The sequence below is a fragment of the Diadema setosum genome, chromosome 5, assembly GCF_964275005.1.
Source record: "Diadema setosum chromosome 5, eeDiaSeto1, whole genome shotgun sequence".
Taxonomy (NCBI): Eukaryota; Metazoa; Echinodermata; class Echinoidea; order Diadematoida; family Diadematidae; genus Diadema; species Diadema setosum.
In genome coordinates, this window is record NC_092689.1 from 8,997,142 (window position 1) to 9,009,994 (window position 12,853).

Sequence of the window (12,853 nt, forward strand, 5' to 3'; positions counted from 1 at the left end):
AGGGTAGTGATGAGCCGACAAGAAGAGTGTCATCGTTTCGTTCATTCATCATCGAATAGCGTAAAAGAATTCGTCGATAAAACTCCCAAGCGAGCAGCGAATCGGAACGCTTCTTTTCAGCGCTGAACTTCCGGATTGTTGAGAGCGAGGACTATGAGTGGTCAGAAGCGAGTGCGATGCGTGCGTGCGCTTGGTATTAGCATACACAAAGTAACCGGGGTTGGCAGACGATCCTGACTGGCTATGCGCTCGCCCTTTCATGAAGTACTCATGTGTGCGCGCCTCACGTTGAGGGAAAAATATCAACATTGAAAGTAGCAGCAACTTGGAAGCGAGTCGTATCATATGAACAGGAAACCTTACTCTCCTTAGATCAAAGGTTGGTGAAAGTTAGAAAGCAAGTTGACTTGTTCACGAAGGACGCTCCTCAACTCTGCAGAACCTCTTTCCATCAAATATAAGTCTGGAGAATCCTACGTACCTCTCGTTTGGAATTTCACGGGCGATATCGAACGTTGTCAGCTTGTTGGTGGGACTGCCTCGCCAGAGAGATCCCGGTGTTTGCATACCTCCACACCGGTGGCGGTCCCTTTGATTTTTGAAGGCTTAGCATTTCAGCGCGGCAACCAACGACTCCGAAAGTAAGGAATTCGAATTAACTGTTCAACATGGCCACCCTTTCGCCGATTTCGAAATATCTGGTGTCTGTCCTTTTGTGTGTTGTGCTCTTTTCGGTACCGAGTCAGGGAATATACATCCGAGATAGAAGCAGCAGGCAAAGAGGCGATCGAACCGAAAGGATGAGGGACCGAGAGCCTGCTTCCAATGAAGGAACGTCCCTTGAAGAACGGAGAAGAGATCCCTTTACAAGAACACTGGTAAGACCATCACCAAGCTGCTATAGCATCTATAATTTGAGGAATTTTACTCTGTATTTTAAGTTATCACGTCAATGCCATTATTCAGCTGTAAGGCACTGTGTTGGTGTGATGTGTAGGTGAGCTTCCCTATTTCTTTGGTGTCAAGAAATTAAGAATTTTAAGAGACATGATCTTTTCGTACTGATGGTGAAAGGTACCTGATAATATAGATCAGTGAAAACTGAAGGGGAACCTTGCTTCGTATCCCTTTCCACAAGTTACTCGTTGCGTCAAATGATGTATACTTTGTAGCTTAGGAAAGCGTGAGATTTAGCCTCTTACGACATTGCCGATCTACCTAGTGCTGGTGTGAATGATTTCGAGAACAGCATACCTGTATAGATTAGATATCTTGCAGTTGCCGTGAATTGTGAATGTGCAGATTCGCTTTTGAAATTATTTAATCTCATCTCTATCACTCTGCTCTCAATGGAGAAATTTGTGTGGTTCTGATTATTACAGGGCTTGTGTGAATATAACAACAACCTTACTCCTCAGTCGTGAAAGTAAATCTCATTATTTTCTTGAGATTCAGACAGATTTTCTTTGTGTACTTTGAGATTTCAGCTTTGCTGAGCAACCTCTGAATGCCCCCGTCGCACATTCCTTCACGTACCATCGAAAGGGCTTTTCTCATGTTTGATGATGAATTCAAATGATCCGCAGCAAATCCCCATCTTTGAGACGACGTTGTGTGCGATTGTTTTCTTGAGAAAGTGATCTTCATAAGTCGTTGGCATTATCGAGTGAATGAGGACTTGGAGAGAGGAAAAAAAAATAGGGCTGCGAACACCATTTTGACTGACCACTGGTGACACCTTTAGCATGGAGGTAGAAAGAAATTCTACCTCCATGACAGAACCAAGGAGTAAACTCCTTGCTTGAGCGCGAGCGAAGGTGAAATCAAGACGTCGCGTACCTGGTTTACACCACTGATGAATGTTTTTGACGGATTTTCGTAGACTTCTAAGACAGTTTTGCACGTTGGAATGCAGACCTGTAGATTTCGCCGTAGGGTTTGTGCTGTTGTTTTTGTGCACATGGGACGAAATCGTGTTATAAACATGCTGTTATGCGCATATCCCCGTCTCTCTCGTGTACGCGATTAGAATGTGTTTGCAAATGTTTAAGGCTGATTTCCACGAACTTGGTAGCTTTGGAACTCTACATTTTATGTATCTTTCAAGCAATAACGTAGTCGCACGGTCAGAGCACATGGGAAGAATTTGGGGGGGGGGGGTGTGGTGCACGCGTGGTTCCTTGATTGTCGATTCTTAGTGCATATTGTATGTAGCATATAATATGTAGGAAAACATTTAAACATCTGATTTTACTTGACAATTTACGGAAAGTCCCGTTTGCTCGGTAGTGATGAAGATTTCCAAAATCAAACTTAAAAAAAAAGAATATCCAGAGAGCCGCAGTACAAGAAGAAGAAAAGCAGAAAATCAAAAGGAGATACCTGATAACAACGACCTTACTTTCGTATGATTCTATATAGCTCTGTAGAATTTCCTCGCGCACAGTTTACATCGTTGCGCTCGATTCGTTTAAATTTGAATTCGGCATGCAGCATGGTTGAGATCAACGACTTGTCACCTCAGGATATTCCAAAGATATGTTAGACTAGATATTTGTATTACTTTCAGACGAAGAACTGAAACCGCCTGTGAGCACGAAGAATGGGGTGCGGTTAGCTGCTAGGTGCTGCATACCCCTGTCAAGGTCGACGACGATTTCTTACGAACCTGGCCTTAAATTACTTGAAGACAGGATGACGAATTAACGTCGCACTTCGCTTTGATTTTGGTGCATTTTGCTGACGGCCAGAAAAGAGCCATCAATCAGGAACGGTTTATAAAGAAAGCCTGGAAACCTGTAATGTGGCATGCTATTGTGGGATGGGGTTGCTCACAAAGAAGAAGGCTGCATCGTCTGAAACATGCGTACTGGCTGAACTGCTTTTTTTTTTCACACCACGAGTCTCTTCCAAAATGCATGTAACATACAATCCACGATGGACGTACTGTATAGTTCACTCACGATATACTCTGCCTTTGATAGCTGCTTCACACTTGAACTTGTGGTGTAGGCCTATTGTGTAAAACATTGAAGCAGATTCCTATCTTGAGGGTAAAACATAGTGTGGTAGTCATGCAAGTAGATAAATCAAAGACATATCCGACATAATTGTCGAGAAAATGTTACTTTGTGACCGTAGAGTAGCCGTTGGTGATAATGCATCTTTTGATTATTGTCATTTATAAGTTAGTCTAATGTAGTTTTGACAAGGGAGAATATAGCGATGAGTGAACATTCATACGCTGTTAGCACCATGTTTTCTTATACACTAAACACCAATTTAGTTAAATTCTGTCAGTTTTTCTTTTCCATCCAACAAAAAGGTAAAGTATAATACAAAGCATATAACAAGTCGAAAATCGTATTGATTTAGCAATTTGTATCAAACACGTTTAGCACAAAGTGAATCATACATTATTTTGTACAATATGTAGTAGATATACTGTTATATGTACAAGTGAATTGAATAAAAGAAACAATTCATACTTCGCTGGGTTGACAGGAAAGTTAATATGATGATGGAAAGGAGTGATCCACTGCAAAGCAGAGCTTGTAAAACGTGGATCATTCAAAAGTTCATAATATTTGAATAACACATCATCCAAAATCTACACAACTTGAGTGTAAACTGTTGAATGATATTCAGGTACATGTAATAGAAATAGAATAAGAATAGGATATCGATGTTACGGCCAGGACAGTATATGCATTGTATACCATCGAGATTAATACAGATGGTGACTAAAGCAATGCACACATATACACAAACAAACAAACAATTTTCTACACACGTTTAAAAACGTGTATGCACACATTTATACACAAACATCGCGATATTGTACCAAGAAGAGCGCAGAACACAATGACATTACAGACAATTACATAACAACAAGAAAAGAGGAGCAGAGAAAAGAGAAGAAAGCTCTGTGTATGATAGAACGCGCCACTCCTTCGTCATGATCAGGTGAAAGCACGAGTGGTAATGAACTAATTATGTAGTGTCGCATATTGAATATTTTCTTAATGTAATGTACTTATGGGACATTCTTTAAGGCGCTAATCTAAGCCATTCAAAGGTCTAGCTCCAGTATAAAAAAAAAAGATGTGTTTTGTTTCTACGAGGTATAGACACTGACATGTATTTTCTTTTTAATAGTAAATTACTCCATCGTTGGATACCACTCATCAGTGCAAGCCATCAAATCTCATCACTGAAAACAGAAATCGATGTAATGATATTGACGTGGAGAGTTTTCCGTAAAGGGCTTGCCTTGCTATCGTTTATTTAAGAAACCCTGAGCTGGCAAATAATTCTTTCACAGAAGTACAATAAATAGGAAAGTTTGGGATGTAAACAGCGTTATTTGTCCTACATCGTGGGAGATTGGGTAAAGAATGCTTGAAATGCAGTGGCCGATATGCCCGCACAGTCAAAAGATGCAATCGCCTGATGTTCTGCTCGGTTTTAAATATCTTCAAACAAAAATCATGTTCTTCCCAAAGTGCAACGGAGGAGGTAATACCGAACCAAGGATTTATTTTTTTCCACTTCGGGGGCAAGGTGACTGCATTACTGCAAATCCAAAAGTGAATGGCATTTTGACATAGGTCAGAAACGCAGTGCGTGTAATTCTAGGTACTGTCTTGCTAGAGGGTTGAGCCTGGCAAGTGATGATGTGATATTTGCAAGATATCGCAAACCAGTGACTCGCTGGCTTTGCAAAAAATGAGGAGAAAATCCTCGAACACCGATTGATGTCACCCGTAAGTTCACTGACGAGATGCGTTAATACCGGTAGTAGGGTCAACTCGATATCTGAAATCATATTCATGCGTTGCAATATACCGGGTATATTAGTGCGCTCGTTGGTGCATGATCCGTTTTCAGACGCGATTTATGCCTCTCTCAGCAGGGAGATTCTCTTTCCATTAATTCAAAAAAGCTAGATGTTCACGGACCGGCAATTGATACATTCAGTTTATATAAATGAGTTTGCGCTGACACTTTCGATTGTATTACAAGAGTAATTGACGTCTTTAGATCACCATTTATCTGCTTTCACTGTCGATTTTCATTTGTCATTTTCAGCAGATATGTATAAAGAGACTACTTTTTTTTTTGAAAGCCAGTCACGTTGACATCGCAAGACAAATGGATCGTCACCACTGACACCGAATGAGATCATCTCTGCAAAACTGTTAATCCCCTGTAATTGTGCTGTCCGACAGTCTCGGCAACAGAATTTCTATCCTTTCATCTCGAAAGCGTACCGGGATTCTATTATCCGGCTGAATATGGGCCATGTTTTCACCAAATTTCAGGAGTGTAGAATATATATATATATATATATATATATATATCAGAGAAAACAAGTAACTATTTTCATTTTTCTTGTTCTATAATTATCTTGCTTGTGTGTGTGTGTGTGTGTGTTTGTAAGGGGGGGGGGGGGGTTAGAATCTTGCTTGTCAAGACAACCAGTCTTGTGTTTCTGTCATTGTGCCATGCTCGTTGCCATTCTGATACATTAATATCCGACGTGTTCTGAAAGTCATCAGATTTGATTGCGTAACGAATCTGCATCCCTGGGCAACGAAGAGCTCATTTCATGCCTGCAATGTCACCCCAGTTGTGGAAAAGATTATGCCAATTCCAACCCCCCCCCCCCCCATATCTGTTCTCTCATATTGCCATAGCTCCATTGAACCACCGTATAGTCTACGACCATGTAGTTATGACAGTCACATGTCAGCAATGACTTCTATCAACTGAAAAGCAAATTCTTCATAACAGATGAAATACGATAAAAATGCTAAATACCACCGCGCCGATTCAAGGTATGATTTTGCCATGATGTTTTTTTTCTTTTCCCCAGGGTAGGAAAAAAAGAGAGACATATCTGATCTTGAATTTTGCGGTGTACTTTTAATGATGTGATGGTGATCAGTTCAGGGTGTCTGTGAACAGCCTGTGAGGCCAGACTACTCATTCATGGCAAAAAAAAAAATCTTGATCAAATTGACACGCGCCAAATGGGAGATTAATTATGATTGGCACTTCCGGACTAGTCATGACGTCACGACAGAAAGAGAGAGGAGAGATAGGGGGAGAGAAGACGAAAAAAATGGAGAGAGGAGCAGAAAGAGGGAGAGAGTGAGTTAGCCGTGAGTCTAATGAGAGGGAAGTGAAAATATGGATTGTTGACTTGGAAAACAAAGCGCACTGTATGAGGAGTATCCCGAGGAAAAGGTTTGAAGGAATACACATGGTCCTCCCAGAGGTCTATGTGAGGTGTTCAACCTTTTCCCTACACACACACACACACGCACACACAAGGCAGTGCATATATATGAAGCGCATGCCTTGAGAGAAGCCGTGTAGTTTGACATATCGTGAATGATGATCGGAAATGAAGCAGAAAGAACGAAATTTTGAAGTCTGTCTGGAAATTAGATGAAAGACGCCGCTTAAATTTCTCTGCCGCAGTAATCTGAAATCCCGATATGGCTGCTGTTAATATTTCATTAGGTTAAACTTAAATTTATTAAATTGAATATTCTATGAATTGTTTACTAAATATAACTTTAGTTTGAATCGGACGTGCGCAACACAGAGTGTATTTTGTCATGAATTATAAACCTTGATGACATAATTTCATTATAGTGACGATCCTTTACCATGTACTTTTTATGGCGCCAGTGTTCATTGGAAGTGATGCGACACTTAACGTGGCATCAATTACGTCTTTTTTATTTTTGTGCAGTCGATATAAAGTAAATGGTTTCATATTAAAGTGAGCACTATGCAGATAAATCCGTGTAGGGTTTGCTACCATATTCACGGGTGAATCACTTTATTACATCTGCACCTTTCTCCTGGAGAGAGATTCAATGACGAATATTTTTGTAGTCAGGTGTCCAGACATGACCTCTCATTAATCACCCTCCGCAGAAACCTTGGCACTCTTATGCAGTATAAACCCCTTTCCTCTGAGTACAAGTAGAGAATATGCGCTGAAATACCATTTCCGTGAAAACGTGCCATGACAGTTTGCCCATACGAACAAATGTTGTACATCTGTTGTCGGGCAGGGAGTCACTTTTCTTCGGCTTAATCCACCCTTAACTCTGCCGGTTCCACTGCAACTGTGCTGTGTTATATTCTAAGGAATCGGTTCTGAGAAGATGACCATAACCATGGAACGCTCTTATGACCAGACTGAGATGTGGATATACTGCCTTGTTTGCACAGAAGAAAAAGAACCCCACAAAAAGACATACCATCCAGTAAATGCATATTATTTTCCATTATCTGCAAATTTTGCAGATGAAACAAAAACCCAGCATTAGTGCTTCAAAATAGTTATAAATGTGGGTTAGCGATAGAAACAAGCAATGTCAAAATTTGAACCAGTATAATCGATGTTAAGTATTGTTAAATATACAAAATGTGAACAATAGTTATGATAAAAATGTTTCCAGACTAAACCGTCTACAGTTCTGGTTCAATGAGAAAAATTGAAACATCTCCTTATATTTTATAGGCTTTATTGCAAAAATTTTATATGGTCACATAGGCATCAAAAGTGATAACTTGAACATTTGAACTGCTCCCAAAGGTAAACAGTACCTTTAACACAAGACCCTATAAGGGCGTTACGAAGCAAGAATGTATCTTCCAAATAATGATTTTCAGTGTTCCACATTCGAATTAAATATGATTAGAATCTCGAGAAGGCACAACTCTAGTACGTAACAAGAAAAATAAAAGTCAGACAAAGGAGATGTGGACTTCCACAAATAGAAGAGTCAATTATATTCACTTTGCTTTTTATGGTGATAATTCGTTTAGTTTTAGATACCGGTAAGTATTTTTTTTTTTTAATATCGGATTAACCGCGTCGCTAACGCTTGATATTGGGTGTGTGTGTGTGTGTTTTGTTTTGTTTTTTTTTCCAGTTTTTCTTTGTCTGCTCGTTTGTTTGTTTGTTAGTTTTTTTGCTGTTATTATTGGTGGTTTGGGGTGGGAGTAGGCCTCTAGTTTGGCTAATATTCCTCCAGTCAGCGCTGTCTCACTTGCCAAACTTTTATGAACGGCAACATGTGTACGCGTTCTATATTTATCGTTACAGTATACCTGTCATATTTGTATCCGGTTTTCCAAGTAATGAACTTCTTTTATCAGTTCTCTCGATTCGCTCCTTCCGCAGCATTTAGTATTCCATGGAAATTATTAGTAAACACAACAGGCGACAAAAGTGCAGCATCGAAAATGTAGCATTTACGAATATCCGTCCAGTTTCTTTGCACCGCAAGGAGTCGCGTGTACACAGGAGGCATTGTCTGCTCGTAATGACTTCTCTAATCAGGCACTGCCATATGATAATAGATCTGTATCATTCTAGTTGTATAGCTTGGCATAACAATTTACAATGTATACACAATTTAGAGACTTTCTAACGGCTTTAACGAGTTAATTTTTGGTAGCATTAACACTCTCAAACCTCCGCTTTATTATATAGGCCTTAGCCTATACAGTTATACAAGAGTACAGAATTTAAACGCGCTTATCCCGATGAAGGATGAGGTGTAGGGCATCCTTTGTCTATTTCATAGGAGTCTCATCAAGCTATCAGGTGCACCAAACACCTGCAATGCACGTGCCTGATTGATAGTAGTCGTCCCCATGCTGTCTTGAGAAGTACCTCATGACTGAACAGATAAGATACCTCACGGTGTGCAATCCTCAAATCGGTGGACATTCTGTGTGATATTGATTTGTTTATGATAGCTCATGGTACCCTCGGCTGATATGAGATTTCACTTTCTATACCAAAAGAAATACCTGCTGCATGGTATGTTTGTTTTTGGTCACTTTTTTTTTTTCGCTGTTAAACATTACTATGTGGGGAAGGTCACTTTGTACCCTCTGGGCGTCACGAATATCACAGGAAGTTTTAAACAGCCCGATTGACCGGTGTGCAGATGAATGCTCCCGTGGTTAACTTCTGGTCTATTTCCAACCCTCTAATACCCATCGGAAATCCAGAATTAACCGATGCATACCAATACCGTTAGAAATAGTCTACCCAGGGTACACATCTTTGTCCGCTAGTCTTCATCCAAGCCCTCGAGCGTTGTTGATTGGTTTGTATAAATAAACATCAAGTCCGCTGTGTTGAAAGGTGCCGTCGAAAATAATAGTCGAGGAAAAATATTGCGGAAATAAGTCCCATTTTTGGACGGATGTGATGATAACCTTAAACTTAAACTGAGGAGGAAAGCGAAGAACGAAAGGAAATGGCTTTGAGTCTGCTGTAAGTTAACATTTAATGATAAAAGTGAGCCTCGCTATAGATAATCATATAATACGGCTGCCTGCCAATGGGGTTGTGGTCATTCAAATCGAGTCATCCAAAGGTTTCCCCGTAGAAAAGGTGTGTGCAGCTCGATTCACAACTGGTCATCATTTCTGTGATTGAATAAAGGGAGTGGTCATCTGAACTTCTTTCCATAAGCGTGATTAGTGATAATGTTGGAAACAACGAAATACGTATAGGAAGGTTGTGATGTATTTTGCAAACAGCCAGTGTCAAATTTGCGGGATGCCGTGTGACGTCAGAAACCGAGTGACACTGACAGTGTGGGCGGGGCAATGTCATGGCCACACCCACTTCTCGAGGCGGTTGTGTTTCATTCATGCTCGACTGCAGATTGTCTAGACCTCGTGAGCATGTGACCTCATCATCACTGTTCTTCGGCGTCATACGAATGAATGAATACATGATTTCTTTCTTTTTCTTTCATTTCTATTCGTCTTGAGGCTGAAGGCTCACCATACCCTTACTCAGTTATTCCTTTATATTAACACAATCAACTCTATTTTACGCACCAACACTTGATAAGATTTCTTAATGCAATTTCAATTTTTACTTTCGACAGTTTTTTTCAATTTTCTGCTTTTCGATATTTACTTAAAAGATCGTGTGCAGGACCTTTGAAACGAGTTCAATACCAGCGCTCATATTTCTTTATTTTCTGCAGAATACGTACGGAAGATGTTCGCGAAGTGAGATATATATTAAAGCTATGCAAGTCATCGCGAATATGCATGTGTGAATGTGCGTGACCTACTACTCAAACCTTTGATTTTATTTCATGAAAAGAGAATACAAATGATCAAATTCGGTAGTGGACTCTGGTACAGTGATGTACCCCAATTAATGTGTAAGTATATCACCTCAACATGATAACAGGTCACCATTTTACGTGGTGCTGACCATTTTACTATTCGCAGAGGAGAGTGGAGTACATAAGGTCTCATTAATGCATCTGGATAGAATGTGAGTTAAACGCAATAGTCATGACTGCGCAAAAAAAATAAGCAATAAGCAAGCGATCCTTAATGTTCTTCGTATATTTTTGTCCGATTTCGCGTTCTAAATTTCACTGGTGTTTTGCTTCGATCGAAGAGGTGGAAGAGTGTCCCGTACACCTGCTTTGATTCTATTGCAAACAATTCCTCTTTCGTCTTACTGGGGGGGGGGGGGGGGGGGGGGGTCAGCGGCGAGGAAATGCTCTGAGTGTATACCAAGCCCTTGTCTGCGAGTTTTTGAAAGAACACATTCCCGCGCTGCAGTTTCTTTTGTTCGGAAGGCAAAATAATGCAGTAAGGCAAGAAATATCAACTAATGTGTTCGGCTGCTGTCCAAGTGACATCATATTCTAAGTGATATCTGCAGAGAATCAGTGGTTCGGGGTAGCTTTCACCGCTTTCCTTTCAAGATGATTCATCAGTGTTTTCGAGTGTTATTCTCTTCAGGGCACCTGTTGCCATTATAGGATGGTATCGGAGGACCACAATATGTTGTTTATTATCAGGGATGTTCTATTGTAGTATGAGCTAAAGAGGAAGATGGCTAACATCTTACTTCTTACAATGTGACATGGTCATTGAAAAGACCTTCAGTTGAATAACTCATCCGTGCCCAATTCCCAAATACACAATTAGCAGCTAGACAGGATTCTCAGCGAATTAAAAGTTTCGTCGGAAATCAGTGCGGGAAATAGGATAATCCGCACCAAGCATGTTCGGTTTGTACTTTCTAGGAGAGAAAAGAATAGTAAGGAGTGGTGCTTGACAAGGTCCAGATAGTTTTGTGGGTATGCTCGGGTATCGAACAGAGATCCGTTGATAATTGCAGGCAAGATGTGAATTCTTCTAACTTTACGTTTCTTCTCCATTATCTCTCTCCCCCCCCCCCCCTTTTTGTAGTTTTTTTTCTTATTATCTTTTGCGTCACGTGCACGGTATGAACAGGGAGGTGGAAGAGTGCGCATCGACAGCGTTACAGCGTTCAGATGATACTCAACCCTGGCTAATACAGTGTATATCGTTTGCATTTGCTGGCATTGCTGTTCATCGATGGAAAATCTTTTTGAACGTTACCAATGAACACGTAAGAAAAAAATACGATAGAATAAGATCAAACGTCATTTCGCTCATGAGCATTCTGTTTCTTAGTCGCCTATTACCCGATGCCCGTAGTTGCTATGCAGACTACTGATCATGAACTATAACGCCTTCTCATTCTTCGCCACTCCGTGAATACCCATTTTCTTCTGTTGCCCTTTCTTCTCTTTTTTTTTTCAAGTCCATCATATCTCTTTCCCCTTTTAAGATTTGTTTGGAGCAAACGCATAGTCAACCGCGATCCCCGTTGTATTTCCGCTGCACAAGTTGTTGGTGGATTGACTGGCGTGACCATCGTCTGAGTCGTGAAGACTTTCCTGTCAAGCGACGAAGCGATGAAAACCTAAAAATGAAAAAAATCAGCATGAGGACAATTTCATCATGACCATGAACTTCATTTTTTTTTTTTTTTTGTAATGGTGGTGATGGTCCACAGTCATGTACGCATGGAACTCTTTGAAACTGTTGAATACCGACTTGAATTTACAGCTGGACAGGGTACCTGCTCGACAATCATCTGTTGTGAGTTAGGCTGTGACGTGCAAGGTGACGTTCTCAAACATCTAGTCGTCTTCTAAGATGGGACAGAAACGGGGATTCCGAAGTCGTAATGTTACTCTCAATTTTTATATATACTCACTCTCTCCTTCTCTTCCTGTGTGTGTGTGTGTGTGTGTGTGTGTGTGTGTGTGTGTTTTCCTTCGGGCGTATACGTTACGTCCTGTAAAATTCCCTCCTTCCAATATCGTGTTTTGCATGTTTATTGCTAGTTTGTTATCATAATCTAATATACTCTTGTATAATCTGTTGTTGTTTTTTTTTTTCATAAGATCGATAAATATCAAGTGTAGGCCATATTTACCCGGGTTACAATTCGTTTGTGTTTGGAGAACAAAGTGATGAGATTCGTGTGTATTTATGAAGAGTTTAAATGCAATATCCGACGATTCATTTTGTCATCTTGAGATATCATAGAGCCTGAAAACAGCAAAAAACAAAAAAACAAAAAAAAAACCAAAACAAAGAAAATAGTTAGAAATATATATGTGATGGTTTTGATGACATCATGTAACGAGTGCAATGATACTGAAAAGATTTAAATTTTCTCTCTTTGACGATGACGTTTATCTGTTTTTGCATTCAAGCTCTTCGTGCATGTTCATTATTCTGTATACCATTAGCCGGTGTATTTCACTTCCTCTGCCTTAGTATTTTTCACAAGATATCACATAAAAAGAACTTTCCCAAAGTAGTTAACGTGATGTCAAATATTCGATCCAAAGTGGCTGGCATATACATTGTATATCTAGCTGTATAATATAGCAGCAGAATAACTCTGAAGCCACTGATCATTGCATTTGACGCTAATTACTCCATT

General features: G+C 40.1%; 1 protein-coding gene across 1 annotated transcript in view; it reads left to right on the forward strand.

Moving 5' to 3' along the window:
- Window positions 1–384: 384 nt before the first annotated feature.
- Window positions 385–12,853, forward strand: part of LOC140229058 (uncharacterized) — a 40,664-nt gene continuing 28,195 nt past the window's right edge. The window contains exon 1 of the mRNA XM_072309318.1: window positions 385–878. Coding sequence (XP_072165419.1) covers window positions 669–878 — 210 coding nt within the window. The 5' untranslated portion in view covers window positions 385–668. The remainder of the gene's footprint in view (window positions 879–12,853) is intronic.